Source organism: Eschrichtius robustus, chromosome 6 (assembly GCF_028021215.1).
Source record: "Eschrichtius robustus isolate mEscRob2 chromosome 6, mEscRob2.pri, whole genome shotgun sequence".
In the NCBI taxonomy this organism is placed as follows: domain Eukaryota; kingdom Metazoa; phylum Chordata; class Mammalia; order Artiodactyla; family Eschrichtiidae; genus Eschrichtius; species Eschrichtius robustus.
The window spans coordinates 38,985,142-39,001,414 of record NC_090829.1 but is presented as its reverse complement, the minus strand read 5'-3'; the positions used below and the strand labels follow the sequence as shown (position 1 = coordinate 39,001,414).

Below are 16,273 nucleotides of genomic sequence, written 5' to 3'. Positions count from 1 at the left end.
TTTCTTGGAAGACTGTAAAATTCTAAGATTATTGCCAGGAAAAAAAAACCTTTAAATTCCTTTATTTCACTCTGTAATGCATATTCTCAAATAGGAAGGAGTAAACTTTATAATTTCAAGTTTAAATATTTTTTGCTTGGGAAATTAAAACAGTCCCAATTTGTAATTTATTTCACATCACAGTTTACAGATCACCGAATAGAATGTTAATTCATTCTCAGAACGGCAAACATCCTGTCTTAAGGGAGTGATGGAAAAACAAAAGGCCACGCCAAGTTCACCAGAATATGTATAACTGGTCTACAATGATGTTGTGTTCTTAACTAGTGTGACATGCCAAAAATGAGGGCTTACTTTGGAAAATTGCAAAATCCAATACATGCAATACTGACTGTGTTCATTTCATTACATTTTATAAAACCATCTGTTGGCAATTGTGTGTCAAAATGGGCTTGTCAAATCTTTGCAAGAGAATGAGTTTTTTTTTTTTTTCCTCCAAGCTATACAATCTAAATTACTTTTAGTTTCAAATGTGAAACATGGTGGAATTTAAAGAATTGTTTCATGCCCACAGGTAAGTGGAGCAGAGAATTGCCTAACAGTTCCATTCATCTGTTCAAGCTTGGCAATAACTCCGCATCAAGAGCAGTCCAGCAGAGAGGCTGTCCACACTGTGTGCTTTTGCTAACACCAGGGTTGAGATCTACATGTAATCTGAGAACAGGCTTCTGCTTTAGAAGCCACCAGTTTCTGGTTAGCCTAAATGCTACTCACACAGTGTCCTAAGGCTGTCGAGTTCCTCCTGCACCAGAGTTGGCCCACGGGGACCTAAGTCCACTCAGGCTCATTGAGATGTGGAGAGAGTGCCCCCCACAATACAACTAAGACTTTATTACATTCTCCCATGGCCCCCATGTTAACCAGAATTAAGTGCCACTTTCACTAGTGGTGCCAGAGGCAGCCTGCCACTCTCTTCCAAAAATTAAATCTTTCAATTTAGTACTAAAGATTGAGTGCTTCCTTCAGTATTCTTACCTTGAAATAAGATAATCCCAACTTCCCTAACCACAAAGTCATATTTTCCGGCCTTAATTAGCTTTGTTGCTGTAACCTAAACCCCTCCAGTCCATCTTGAGTCTCTCTGGTTGTGGCACATACAAGATGGTGCTTGGAGAAAGAATGGCCAGACCCAAGTGTGAACCCCTTCCGTGACCCCTCTAGGGATGCAACCTTCGGCAAGTCACTTACCTCTCTCTGGCCCCCAGTTTACCCCTCTAAATTGTGGGGATTAAATGAGATAATTCTGTTACAGAAAGTATCCAGCATTGTGTCTGAAACACAGCTCCCAAAAATACTACTTTCTCTTTCTTTCCCCAAATCATTATTGTAGTGAAAGTCAGTTGTCTATAACTACGTGTCTAATGTGATCATCACCAGCCACAAGTGGCTATGTATATTTAAATCAATTAAAATTAAATATGATTTAAAATTCAGTTCTTTGCACTAACCAGATTTCAAGCATTAAGTAGTCACTTGTAGCTAATGGTTACCATATTGGACTGTGTGGATGTAGAACATTTTCATCAGAAAGTTCTATTGGATTGTGCTGGTTACTGTATTCACTTGGATTTCAAGGCTTCCAAACACATCCATGTCAGTCTCTACCTAAACTGTGTCATGTGAAATCTTTCCTCGGTAACAGGAATAAATGCAACCACTTTGTTTCCTATCACATCTCTTTTTTTTTTTTATTTATTTTTTGATGTGGACAATGTTTAAAGTCTTTATTGAACTTGTTACAATACTGCTTCTGTTTTTTTGTTTGTTCTTTTAATTTCTTTTTCTTTTGGGCTGCGTTGGGTCTTTGTTGCTGTGCGTGGGCTTTCTCTAGTTGCGGCGAGCAGGGGCTACTCTTCACTGCAGTGCGCGGGCTTCTCGTTGCGGTGGCTTCTCTTGTTGCAGAGCACAGGCTCTAGGCTCACAGGCTTCAGTAGCTGTGGCTCGCGGGCTCTAGAGCGCGGGCGCAGTAGTTGTGGCATGCGGGCTTAGTTGCTCCGCAGCATGTGGGATCTTCCCGGACCAGGGCTCGAACCCGTGTCCCCTGCATTGGCAGGAGGATTCTTAACCACTGCGCCACCAGGGAAGCCCCCTGCTTCTGTTTTATGTTTTGGTTTTTTGGCCGTGAGGCATGTGGGATCTTAGCTCCCTGACCAGGAATCAAACCTGCACCCCCTGCATTGGAAGTGAGGTCTTAACCACCGGACTGCCAGGGAAGTCCCTCACATCTCTTTTAGAAAGAACCTTGTCTCCAGTTGTGTGAGTCTCACTAGGTTCAGCTAGAAACACTCTCTCCTTACCCTCACAGATTCAGAAAACAATTGTCAGCTGTCCCACCGCAACCTAGACCTACATCTAGTGCCCTTGGCACTGCAGCCTCTGCCTTGCCCTTGAGGGTCTGGCAGGGTGTGGGCATGACACTGAAAGCTCCACTGGTCTTGTTCCCAAAGCAAAAGGCCATCTTTGGAGACTTGCTGCTGCCAGTGTGAGCCTCAGGGAGCTTATGAGCCCTGTGTTGAGGACACGGGGAATTCCCCCATGAGTCCCAAGCACCCTCAAGGGAGAGATCAAGAAGCCAGATGTCTAGGACAGCAGATGGAGTGAGCAGGGCTTCTGTTCTTTCCATCGCCAGTAAAGTGTCTCCCTGCAGGGGTTTCAGGAGAGACGTTGTGGGCCATGGAAAATGTGCAGGTTTGCAGGGTGAACCAAAACGGAAGGCAAGAGGTCACTTCGAGCATGCTAGATGCAAACCCAAAGAACCAGGTGAGCTGCACAACGCTTTTCTCCACAAGCGTTTCTAGTTCCACAGCTTGGAGATAAGGGTCATCTCCGTCACACCTGAGCTACGGTTAAGCAGCTTTCAATAGTCAAGGATTGATTATCCATATTCTCCCAATTCCACCGACCTTCACCTAGGTCGGTGAAGAATAAAAAGGCAATAGAGAGTCACATTTTCTGACTTGCCAATAGCTCCAATAAAAGATGAGATTAAGAAGGTTAAAAGTAATAGCTAAGATTTTATATAATGACCCAGCAGTTTTTAGTCCCTACTATCTCTTCTCATCATTTGTGAAAAGAAAACCACAGCTGATTGCATTCTTTTCAAGATAACACCCAGGGACTTCCCTGGCAGTCCAGTGGTTAAGACTCTGCGCTCCCAATTCAGGTGGACCCAGGTTTGATCCCTGGTCAGGGAACTGGGTCCACATGCAGCAACCAAGAGCCCACATGCCGCAACTGAAAATCCCGCATACCGCAACTAAGACCCGGCACAGCCAAATAAATTTAAAAAAAAATTACACCTAAATTTTTAAAGTTAATAACAATAATTGCAATCATAGCCATTACTGTGAAGTGCTTTACTTATGTGTAGATGTTAGGGCACGTGAGCCTCACCAACGACTCTGTGAGGGAGGATGTACCCCCAAGGCACAGGGCGGGGGTGAAGCAGCTGGCCTCAGCTCACACTGGTGCAGCTGCGCTTCAAACCAGGCAGCCTGGCTCCAAGTCTGAGCTCTGAGCCGCTGTGCTACCTGCAAAGGAAAACAGAAAGGAACCAAAGAGTTACAGTTTGAGTTAGCCCCTCCTGCCCCCAGCTCCCTTCCACTGTTAGCAGCTTCTGACTGTCCTTCCAGAGATGTTCTGTGCCAACATCAGTATCCAGAAAGGAGAAGTTGTGGTATTACATCACGTGTAATGGCACATAAACTCACTCACGTACAAATAGGGGACGTCTTCATTTTTTTCTAGTTACTGACATCGACTTTGCTCTCCATGCCTCCACAGGGGGAGAAAAAGTTGTCAGTAAGGGTACTCGGGCCTTTGCGAGAGATCCCATCCACCCCAGTGGTGCTGCCCTGGATCCTCCTCTGAGCCATGGCCCGGGCTCCAGTCTCTATCTTAGGGATTCCTTCTCCTCTCGCAGGGTCTTTTCTCCCTCGCACTCCTCCTGAGTCTGCTCTTCTTAGAGTAGAGCCTGAGCGAGTGCAGCTGACAGCTGTCCAGCCTGGGCAGGTCACTTCTCACCTGGGCTCACGGCCTGGCTTGACCCCTGTGGCTGGAGAAGGTCCACAGCCAGGCTGGGAGTCGTTGGGGGAAGGGTGTCCCTTCACCACCTGGTTCAGCCTGACGCTGGTGGAAGCTGCCTATGGTCTTCTCAGGTTAGAGGCAGCGGAGGTGTTCCCTGTCCCTGGCATGAGCAGACCCCCATGGGCAGCCTTATAGCTCTTTGGTTCCTGCAGTAGTACCTGCCTCAGCAATCCGTTAGGAATTTTTCAACTGGGGCAGCAAAAGCATGCTTCAGTTGGCTTAAACGATAAAGCTGGCTTATCGGTTCCTATAATGGAAAGGTCTGGATGGGGCAGGCTTCAGGTAGGTCGTGAGCCAGCAGGTCAGTAATATCCCCAAGGACCTGGCTTCTTTCTGTGCCTCATCTCTGCCTTCATCCTGAGGCCCACTCTCCCGGGGATGGCAAGATGGCACCAGCAACTTCTGGGGCCACGGCTTCCTCTCAAAGTCCCAGCAAGGGAGGGAAGAACATGCTGTCTCAGAAGAGCGAGAGAGCTTCTCTCCAAGACCCCACCAGTAGCTCCTCGTGACTCACTCGCTGTTGGTCAGGCCATTCAAGATGGCTGTTCTCGTGCTCTCTGCACATGCCCTGCTCGACCAGTCCCTGCTTCACTCACATCACCAACCAGTCCTCTTAATCATAGGGCTTAATCGGGAACTGCCTACATGCTTGCCTCCTGTCCCAGACACCGGTTTCCCCGGTAACTGATGAGCCAACTTGATGTTAATTCCCCCTATAAATGGTAGCCTCCTTCTCCCCGGAGCAGCGAAGATTGTAGCGGTGTCTTGCCTACTGTACACAGTGGGGTGTCTCTCCAGGACCTTTTGCTTCAGACTTGTAAGTTTCCCCTATCTGATAAACTCTTGATGTCTCTGTCGCTGTATCTGGGCTCTTTCTTCCGTCTCATGGCTGGGCAACTCCAAGGCTTGCAGGCCTGTTGGGTGCAGCCCAACACTTGCCCAAATAAGTCCCGAGCCTATGCCTGAGCCCCCTCCAACGACCAGGGGTGTGAGGGTGAAGGGGGAGCCCGGTCAGGGCCCCTGGAGTGAGGTGTATTCAGCAGCAGTGGAGAGGGGCAGGCAGTGATGAAAATCAGAGTAGCATCGCCCAGAGGAAGAGGGGACACTGCTGGGAGGCCCCAGCTTTTTTTTTTTTTTTTTTTTTGCTCTTTTGCTTTTCTTTGCTAGAAAAGGTGTTTTCCTCCCATTTTATTTGATAACGCATTTTCACAGAAACATGATAGTATTTACAAATATGTCCACAAGAGACTGCTGGTCAAAAATCTTAAACTGAAACTTTCATCAAAAATTAATTTACCAGACCCCTTCCCCCAAGTTGCCCAAAGGGGCCCCAGGGTGGAGAATCTGGACAGTGCTCTGGGCTGGATCTGTGCAGGAATAAACTTTTCAGCTCTTCCAGCTTCGGTAACCTCAGATGAGAGCTCCTCAGGCCGAATGCCCACTCGACTCCACCTGTTCTCAGGTGTATTCTCAGGGCTTGGATAAGGAACATGGGGCCTGCAGGTCATGGAACTGGCTCCTGAGTCCTCATCCACACTCTCTAAAAGCCAGCAGAGCTGGGAATAGCCATGACAGCCGTGTCACCGTGCCTTTCTTTCTCTGCGCGTCATGAGCCAGTCCCGTCAGGCCGCTGGTGAGGGCACTTCAGCAAGCCTGTGTTTAGCCACCTCCAGGGAAGACGCAACCCAGCCCCTCCTTCCTGGAGGAGGGGAGTCAACAGTCAATGCCTCTCGAAACCCTCCCATTCAGCTCTCTGGCCTGTTATTACTCGAAGGGCTAGGAAGGGGCAGGTGCAGATGCTCAGGGCTGCTGAATGCCTCTACTTCGCACACTGAATAGCTGCCAGTGCCTGCAATCTGTTCAATCAGAGCTCAGGTCTCTTGGGCTCAAGACTTTGACCCTATTAAAATGGCAATACTCCTAAGAGAAGCAAGGCGGTGAGCCATGGCAGCCATTTACCACAGTATGAATTAGCTCTTCAGCTCCACTCTTGGACATTCTAATGTGGGGAAACACGACTGGGCCTGAGGCAAAAGAAGGGTGTTGGAAGGGTGAGGTGCAGAGGGAGGAAGACAAGCCTGAACTGTACGTATAAGGTGAGGTCAGGCTTGCTCTGACTATGCTGAGTGATAGAATTGTAACGTCCCTGTAGAAATGGTGACGAAGAAACTGATACGAAGTGCGTTCATACACAGCATTTCATTTATGTAGTTATTTAGAATGGGTAATGCACGTTAGAAAAAAAATACTGCAAAAGGGTATATAGTAAAGTTTCTCACACCCCTGTCCCCCATCTTATAATTGCTAATTTCTTATGAACCTTTTCAGACATCTTTGCATGTTTCCACATTTATCTATGTACTCATATGTGTATGTCATTTGTTTCTTTTTAAACAGTAGCACACAATTTGCCCTACTCTACACCTTGCTGTCTGTTAACATTATACCTTAGAGATGGTTCAGTATCTACACGCCTGGATCTCTCTCCTTAATGGCTGTACAGTATCCCGTTAGATGGAAGTACCGTAATTATTCAGCCGTGGGACTTAGATTTTTTTCCAGCTTCTTACTCTTCATTCTTTGCTAAAGTTTGTATTGATGCCCAAGATGTGCCAGGCACTGTTCTAGGGATGGAGAGCAGAAAATGAGATATTTGAGGAATTTACAATCCACATACAGAGAGGAACATTCTCATACATCTGTGTACATGTGTGAATGTACCATTTCTACAAACTATAGAGGTAGAGTTGCTGAGTCAAAAGGTACATGCCTTGCTAATTTTGATAGATATTGCAAATAGCCCGAGAAAATGTTGTATCAATTTCCTCTCACTCTATGTTCTGAATCTTTTCATGTGATTAAAAGTCACTATAATTTTTTATATTTCTTAAACTAAATTCTCCATATAAAAATGCTCACAATCACTTGAGCAATGGCAAAGGAACTAGGAAACATGACATATGGGACACTCTTGGCGGGGGGGCCAGACCCTGCTGACTAAGACTTTCCTCCCTGCCTGTAGGGCAGTCCTCCTACAATGCCAAGGAGGAAAGACCGGGGTGGGAGGTGGTACCTGTGACCCAAGAGGACAGGCCCTTTGGACAACATGGTGTGCAGTTAGCAGCATCGTCCATGCACATGCTATCTGACAAGGAGGAACAATCCACACACACACAAACACACACACACACACACAGTGTAGGAACTGAGAAAAAAAATATTAGTGATACCTATGACCTAGGCCTGATTTCCTTAGTATTTAAAGAACTTCTACAAATCAATTAGAAATCCAACAACCCCACAGATAAATGGACAAAGGACACAGTTCTCAACGAAGCAAATGTTCTCCTGTGTTCCAGAAAATCTGTTAATAAAATGAATGCTGTTAATTAAAGACGTTTAAAATGTGTGTGTTCTGATCAACATCAATCTGCCCCAATGTAGTCATTACCACTATTAAAAACAGCTGTGGCCTCAGACGAGCCCTCTGCACTCAGGCAGCCACGCTTGTTCCCCTGGCCCTTTCTGAGTCTGTCTTTATTCCTGTGTATGACTTTCTGTGACTCACCATCTCATAAGCACTGACGCTGCCATCAGCCATTCCCACCCTCCCCTCCCGGCCTCGGTGACAGATTCCTACTTGCCTGCCTCTATCCACTCTCCCTGCAGGGACCCCGTTGGGGCTCCGCCCAGATCCCCGGGATCCCTTTCCCTAATTCTGCCCCTACCACTAAGTGTGCTTTTGCTTCCAATCTGAGGTACCCGTGACACTTCTCAGGAGGGCTGTCCTGTACAACTGCCCCTTTGTACCCACATAGAGAGCCTGAGTGCCTGGATTATGTTAACCAGAGTGGCCCTTAGCCAATAACCCACAGGCATAGATATGGAAGCCCAGATCCCCTGCCGGGGTAGGAATTCATATTCCGGAGCTCCTCTGCTGACCAGGTGAAGTTACCCTTCTTATAACTTTGTCTGAGATCCTTGCTTGCTACCCTTTTTCTAGGTCCTTACTGGTTTCTCCTGGGAGTGTTTCCTTCATAAACCACTCTCACATGATCCTTGGGTGTCCCAGCAGCAGGCTCTAAAGGCAATGTAAAACAAAGTCTTCTTCCTTAGTAACAAAATCCTGATTTTTCTTTTTTTTTATTCTGGCATGCAACTTCTCCACAAAAAGGCTACATTTCCCAGCCTCCTTTTCAACTAAGACTATGACTAAGTTCTTGCCAATGAGATATAAGCAGAAGTGCCCTGTAGGACTTCTCAGAAGCCTGTAAAAGGGCACTCTTGGTGATGGCTAGAGCTTGTCCTGGACTCTGAGGATGGGGGCACACCCTCAGATGTGGGAGCAAGATCTGGAAAAACCCTGGGCCCCTAACAATGTCATGGACCTGCCAAAACTAACCACAGATTGCCTACAACTTCTTTTATGTGAGAGATAAGTTTCTCACCTGTTTAAGCCAATGTCATTTGTTTTCTTCGTCCTATGTAGCCAAGCCTAAATCCTAACTTATAGACCAGACCACTATGATAGAGGCTGAAAAAAGGCAGATGCTTGCTTTTCCAGCCTCCCTTGCAGCTTGGGTTTGCTAGTGTGACCCAGTTCTGGCCAACGAGATGTATGGGAAGGTCAGGTGGGGAGAAGGGTGGGGGGAAGAAGTTCCAGGAAAAAAAATTTTTCTTCTCTGATGAAAAAACAAAACAAAAACCAAAACAGGTGCATGATGTAGAGCTCTCTTGCCACCCTGGCAACCTACTCTGTGCTACCTGCCTTTGGTTGCAGCGTGTGACGATGTGGTGTCTGGAGCTGTGACAGCCATTCTATAATTATGGAACTACTGGGCAGTCTATGGACAAAAAGCCAAACAGCTGAGGAGAGCTGTGTAGAAGGATGGAGAGAGCCTGAACCCTTCAAACCATCCCCGAGACCTCCCACTCCACACCACTGCAGAGTCCACAACGTAAATCAGTTTTCCTGTTGTTTGCAGCTGAAAGCAGCCCAACACCCACTGGGGGTGAAGCACTGAAATAAAATAAGGAATACTTAGTCTTTATAAGACCTAGAGGTGATAATTCTCAAGAAAACTACTACCATTACCCCTTGGAGGGGAAGATGACTGAGTTCTGGGAAGATAATTATCTGCGTTAGACTGCCTCTGAAGGCCAGAAACAGAACCTCCAGCTTCAAGGAACATAATAAATAAGCTCCAGGATCAGCTGATTTGGGTGCTCAACAATGTCATCAGGAACCCAGTCTCCTCCCCTCTCTCTGCTCAGCCATTCTTCAGATGGGCTTCATCCCCAGGCTGTTAGCAAGATAGGGGCATACTTCCACGCTGCACACCCAGACACAACAAGGGCCTACCAAGTCCTGCATGCTCTGCCCCCTCTCCATTATCCCTCGGACTTCGCACCCTGATACTCTCCTCCTTGTCCTCTCCCTCCAGCTGCACTTGCTTGCTCTTCTTCAAACATGCCGGTGGACTCCTGCCTCAGGGCCTCTGCACTTGCTGTTCCCTCCACCTACAGTGCTCTTCCCATACATGTCCATCTGGCTCCCTCATCTCCTTTAGGTCCTAAGTGGTGTCACCTTCCCAGTGAGGCCTGCCTTGACCACACTATCTAAAATTACAACCAACTCCCCATCCCCTTTCAGGCTTAATTTTTCTCCAGCATGTAACTGCATCCAACATAGGGTTCATTCCTTTGCCTCTCTGATTGTCTGGGCTCCCCTTGCCTAGAAGGTGTGCTCCAGGAGTACAGAGATGCTTATCTGATTACCCTCTCTTCACTTCCCCCAGAGCCTAGCAGAGTATGTGTTCCATAAATTTCTGTAGAAGAAAAGACAGACAAGAGATGGACAACGTCCAGAGGAAGAAGTGGGGGAGGGGGGATGTTTTCAGAGATGGTGCCCCCATCGCATCACCCCCCCAGGCTTCCCTCGGCATATCTCATCCAGAATCGCGCATGCGGGGCCTCAACCAGTCACTGGCAAAGAGAAGGGACTTCCTTTAGCTCCACAGTGGGGCTGAGGTCAGCGGGTGTTGGCGAGAGGTGGACCCCTGAACAAAATAAAGAGAGGTGGGAAAAAGGATGAGGGGAGTGCATCTTCTTCCTGGTTCTCCTGGGCTTTCCCTCTGTGGCCTAAAAACAATGGCCATCTCACCCCTTCATGCCACGTGTCTAAAAAGAGTCGTCAACCCTCACTGCTTCCACTGCACTACAGCCCAATCCATGCCTCACTTCCCTGGAATCTGGCTTCCACGCCCATCTGTGCCGCACCAGGGTTATCAATGTTTCTAAGTCCACTGGGGCCTCTGGAGCCTTATCTGGCTCTGCCCTGCTGACCACACCAGCCTCCTCTCCAGCCCCAGTTCTCTGGCGACCTGTCCCACTTCCAAGGTCATTGTGCTATAAGGACCCCCATCAATGCCAGCTGCGTCCCGCCCCCTTCTCCACCCGTTTCCAATTTCATCTTCTGGTAAATGAGCTCCAAGCCTTGGAGAACTGAAGCAGGTTTGCTCTGAAACCCTAAGGGCTTCGAAATCACAGCAGCCTCAGGGGAGAGAAACCAGGTCCCCAAGCTGGGTTGGGGGCGCGGGGTGGCGCCAACCCGGCTGCTCTCCCTTGGGGGAGGAGTCTCCACTGCCCCCCTCGTCCCCCTGCCCGCGCGGCCCGGGCCAGATACCCCGGCCCCGCGCCGCGGAGGCGCCGCCGCGTCCGGAGCCGGGGGAGCGGGAGCCCAAGCGGAGTGGGGCGGGGCGGAGGGGCCCAGGGGCTTCGAGAAGCGCCGAGAGGGCGCGGCCGAGGGTGACCCGGACTCCTTCCAGCCGGGGGCGGAGGGGAGGGGCCCGCGCGGCTTTATTGCCTCGAGCGCCGGCGCAGCCCGCTCGAAGCCTCGACCCGTCGAGTGTCGCGCCAGCCCGCGCCCATGCAGCTCCGCCGGCAACCGCTTCCCGCGCCCCGGCCGGGGGACCCGTACTCCGCCGCCCCGCTGCTCGCGCTGCTCCTGCTGCTCGCCCTCCAGGGGGCGACGGCGGCGCCCGCGGGGTCCGGGGAGCCCGAGGACACCGGGTGGCGTCAGGACGCGGAGCTCCCGGGCGGGCTTCTGTCGCAGGCGGCGCGCGCGGCGCTGCACTTCTTCAACTTCCGCGCGAGCTCGCCCAGCGCCCTTCGAGTGCTGGCTGAGGTGCAGGAGGGCCGCGCGTGGGTGAGTACCAGAGCGACACAGTGGGCGCGCGCGGGGACCGGCCGCGAGGCGCGTGGGTGGTGACGCCTGGGTACGCGCGCCTGTGCGCCCAGCGGCGGATCCGCGAGGGAGACTGTGATGCGCCAGGCGCCTGCGGGGATCCTGGCTCGCGCCTCGGCGCCGGGAACTGTTCAGGCGTGGAAAGGCCCGTCAGTGCGCGGAGTCCGCAGAAAGCTGGCTCGTTCTTTCTGGCATTTACGGGGCCATAAAGATTTTTTACAGGGCAGCTCCCATACCTGGGAAGGAGGTGCATGGGGAAACTGAGGAACAGGCCCAAAAGGCAAGGCTTGATCTTTTCTGCGACTACCCAGAGTTGGTTGCTATGGGGTGGTCACCGAGCCTTAGTTCTGGGTGGGATTTCCAAAATCTAAACCAGTTCCCAGGCCGAACCGCTGACGTTCCCTGGTTAATTGAAGGCCATCTTGCAAGGGCTGCCGGATAATATTGCAATTTACGCGTTGGCCTGGGCAAGAATCTTCGTAATCCTGGCGTCTGCTTTAATCTAATGAGAGTGAATGAACCAGGGCTGTTTTGTAAGAACGTGGCAGCTCATTCGGTTGCTGATTTCAAGGCACTGGCTGTAGGAGGTACCATTTTGTGTCTGTGAAGCTACGTTGCTTTCTTCATCAAGGAGAAGATTACGAAAGTTACAGAACTACCCTAAGTCTGTCCCAGAAGTGACGATGCTTTTTCCAGTAATCCTCCAATATTCCACAAAGCCTGTAGACTCAGCCTTAAGGAATCTAGAATTTAGTAAAGAGTGTAAATAGAATTTTAAAGAGTGTCTGTAGGATTTTTCTTTAAGACTGTTCTAGACGTGGTGTTAAGGGTGTGAGAAAGCCATTTGGAAGCTCGGCCTTGGTTCTTCAAAGACTTAACCCTACACCCAGCTTGTCTAGATTTATTGAATGGTGAAATAAAATTTTCCCTAAAAAAAGGCAACCTGTGCTTGTCACCTGTTCTAACAGACCTTGCTGTGTCAGGGAGGAAAAAGTTCAGTTTACCAGCCCAACAGAGAAGTGAGGGAAGAGAGCTTGAGAACTTTCTATCAAAGTAAGGGAGTCGCCACCTCCCAGAGCCCAAAGAGGCTCCCCCCTGAATATTTCCTCCCTGGTTATCAGTGGGAAGGATTCCCTACAGAAAACTAAGCTCAGATTTCTAAAGTGCACCAGGAATTTTTCAGGTCCCAGGAATTTTTTTTTCTTCCTTCTAAGACCATAAAAAGAATTAAATAATAAAATATTTTGCATTTTCATGCATTTAGTTAACCCCTTATTGAAAAAATAGAATACTTGGCCTCTTTCATAAAATAAACTCAATCCAAGTGAGTTAAGAAAAACTTCCTGTCTTATCCACAGAGAGCTCAGTTACTGTTTTCATCTCTAATAATATAATCCTGAATTTTAAAGGGATCTCCTTTTTTGGCCTAAAAAAGCTGGGGGGGGATAATCAATAAATTAGAGGCAGGTATGCATGAGAGGGAGGAGGAGTTAAGAAGTAGAAGAATCCAGGGCATTGACCCTAAGAAAAGATACCTTCCTCCATCATCTGGTTTACCTTTACATTTCCTCCCAAAGTGATTATAAATGTTTTAACATCAAGGAGCCAAGGAAGAGAACTTAGTGATTTTCAGGGCCAAGACTCTAGAGACTAAAGTGGTTTCAGTTTCTCCCTGGAATTCAGTGAAATTGCTTGATTGATTGAAACTGTTTGAATGAGGAGAATAGACACCACCTGCAAGGAGCCTTCAATGCAAGGAATTTCTGCTTCAATTACAAGAGTAGTTGTAGCATTGATAAGAGGTGGAAAATGATAGACTCTCAAAACTCTTTATCCAATCAGTGCATTATTAGAGTGAGCACTGAGTTGCTGGACAATACCTGTCATTCCTCTAGGACTGACCCGGGGTTAGCAGGTGGCTGGGTGGGCGAGAGAAGTGTAGCTGATAGCATCCTTCTCCATCCTCGGGGTCAGTGTATCCCTTTGTATTACAGATGAGAGGCTGGGACCAAGTCAGGGTTTTTCAAACTAATGGCACACTATTGGGTTATGAAATCTATTTAGTGGTTGCAGTTTTTTGTTTGTTTGTTTTGTTTTAAATGAAATAGTTTGGAATACAAACTGTTTAGAGTGCATTGCCGAAGACTGGGTAAGTAGTGCCTCAAAATGTTGCAAACATATATGTATGAACTGGGTCATTATGAAGCATGCAGTTCTTGCTATGTGTTTCAGCTGAAAAAATTTTGAAAGCCAGTGAACCAAATGATTTTTAAAACCTCTTCCAGCTCTGAAATCCCTTGATTCTAAGTGATTTTTCGGTTCTGCAACAAACCCTCATTTTAGGAACACTGTTGCCCTCTAGTGGTAAAATGCAGTAATAGCTGTGGTAGTAAATGTAAGGAAGTATTGAGAAGAAATTAGAGCTAGCTGGTGAGCTTGTGAGCATTGTTTTGTTTTGTTTACTAATTGTAAGGAGAGATCACAGACCATGACTTGTGTTCCCTCATTGCCCTTATCTGATGACCTCTCTTTCCTGACTATACACTACCCTTCCATGACCAGGAGGCTATTTTTCTGATGCCTTAGGACCCAGAGCATGGAGGGGTGGTGTTGAGAGCTCCTATGCTACCCAGGGTATCCTAGATCAGCCCTGCTCCCGACGATCTGGGGCTGTCTCTTACACTGAGGCAAGTATCCTCTGGCCAGTCCTACGACAACTGGCCCCTGCCCCAAGCAGCCGGTGAGAGGCCAGCCCTTCCCTGGCATTTAGAGAGACTGGCGAGATCTTTGTGTGCACAAACTTAAGGAGAAAGGCAACCCATTTGAAATCAGCCCTTGCTTGGGGATTGCTCACAAGGACCAGGCCAGGACCAGTAGTTGGAAACATCAATAATTGAAACAATTGACCAAAGGTGGGGCAGGAGGGAGTTATGCCCAAACCTTAACTGCTTCAATCTAAATTAAAATCAGTAGGGGGCTTCCCTGGTGGCGCAGTGGTTGAGAATCTGCCTGCCAATGCAGGGGACACGGGTTCGAGCCCTGGTCTGGGAAGATCCCACATGCCGTGGAGCAACTGGGCCCGTGAGCCACAACTACTGAGCCTGCGCGTCTGGAGCCTGTGCTCCACAGCAAGAGAGGCCACGATAGTGAGAGGCCCGCGCACCGCGATGAAGAGTGGCCCCCGCTTGCCGCAACTAGAGAAAGCCCTCGCACAGAAACGAAGACCCAACACAGCCAAAAAAAAAAAAAATTAATTAATTAATTAATTTTTAAAAAATCAGTAAATATAAAACTATCATCTGTCTTTTTGTGTAGGGCGAAGGCCATTAATTGGCACTCCTTGCAGTCTTTCTAGCAAGAAGACACACCCATAATGGGCATCTGTGATTTCCATTTTTGTTTACTTACAGTGGAGGGAGCACTTGCAAAGAATACAGTTCATGATCCTCTCCTTTTACTTTTCTTGACTTTTCTTGCCTATGACTCACCCATACCCAATTTACCAGCAAGAGTTTTAGAGACTTGACTTCATCAATTCTTTCTACTGCATTTAACTTGGATTTTGTGGACATGACATCTTTTTTTGTGGCCCCTCCTCACCAGAACATTTAATTATGCAGCTAGGTAATGAGTACACCTGGCATAGGTAAGTTTGGGAGCAAAACAGCTGACTTCTGGTGAGCATCCGGCCGCCCCAGCACTGGTGGGCTGGGCTGCTGTCCCCCGCCCCCGCGGGCCCGGGTGTGTCTGAAGGCGGAACAGAGCCGGTCTGCTGAGCCACAAGGCAGCTGGGAGAGCTCCTAGTCTACTAAGAAAAAGCTTCTTCTTTTATCCCTTTTCAATCTGTGAAGCACTTTAATACAGCACAATTCATCTAATTACTGCTCTCCTTGAAGGCCTCTCTCCATTAATGTCAATAATTTAGAGGTGATGGTTCACAAGAATAGGAAAGCAATACATCAAGCAGACCATAGAAATGAAAACTGGAGACTGAAGAAGGTCGCAATGAATATGGAGGGGAAAGATAAGTAATAAAACCCTTAAGTGAAAGAATCTCTGCTTTCATGCAAGCAAGGCTCCTAAGTGCTTTTACAGCCCTCATGAAAGAACAGTAGGGGGTGGCTATTGGCAGGATGCAGGTGGCACTCCTCAGCGCCCTCTGCCGTGAGGATGAAACATAACAATCCTGAAAGCACAGAACCGAGGCCCAAGCCTGCCCTCCTTTCCGGGCACTGCCACTGCTGAAATGGCACAGGTGCCCCCAATGGCTCCGCCCACCTCCCACCGCGGCGCCCACCTGGTCTAAAGGCTCTGATTGCAGAGTCTGGGTCCAGCATGGGGTGGGAAAGGCCACTGGCCCTGAGGGTAAACTTAACCGTTGGCCTTCCTGGCGCGTGTCCCTCAGTCGCTCAAGCCAGCTGCACGTGGATGAGCAAACGCTTTTAATCAGCTTGTAAGAAGTTGTTTTTGAACCGCACACGTTTTTTTTTTTTACCAGCCCACAACATTTCCACTTGTCTTGCCACGCGGGGAGTCATAGCCAAGGGTGCGTGTGATCGTGGAACATTAGTAGTGATCCCAAATAAAGACCACCATTGGTGGGTTGTGAATTTAACCATCAGGAGTGTGGCTTGGCTGCACACTCTTCCTTGAACGGCCTCGGTGGTTCTGCTGGAGATGGAATGTAAATAGCCCTAAGATGACTAATCTTAATGAGACAAGGAATGTTAAATCCACACACATAAACACACACACATGCACACACACAGTCTACCAGATCCAACCTGACCCTTGATCTCAATTCATCAGCATGAATCACCCTAGAGATTTATTCACACTTTTGCAGCCGCGGTATTTATTTGCCTTTGTGATGGCCCCTCA

At 48.5% G+C, this 16,273-nt stretch overlaps 1 protein-coding gene across 1 annotated transcript in view; it reads left to right on the top strand.

The window, feature by feature from the left end:
- The first annotated feature begins 11,059 nt into the window (after positions 1–11,059).
- The window catches only part of RARRES1 (retinoic acid receptor responder 1), a 40,568-nt gene continuing 35,354 nt past the window's right edge, over positions 11,060–16,273 (top strand). Inside the window, exon 1 of the mRNA XM_068546170.1 lies at positions 11,060–11,353. Within this exon, the coding sequence (XP_068402271.1) occupies positions 11,075–11,353 (279 nt within the window). The 5' untranslated portion in view covers positions 11,060–11,074. The remainder of the gene's footprint in view (positions 11,354–16,273) is intronic.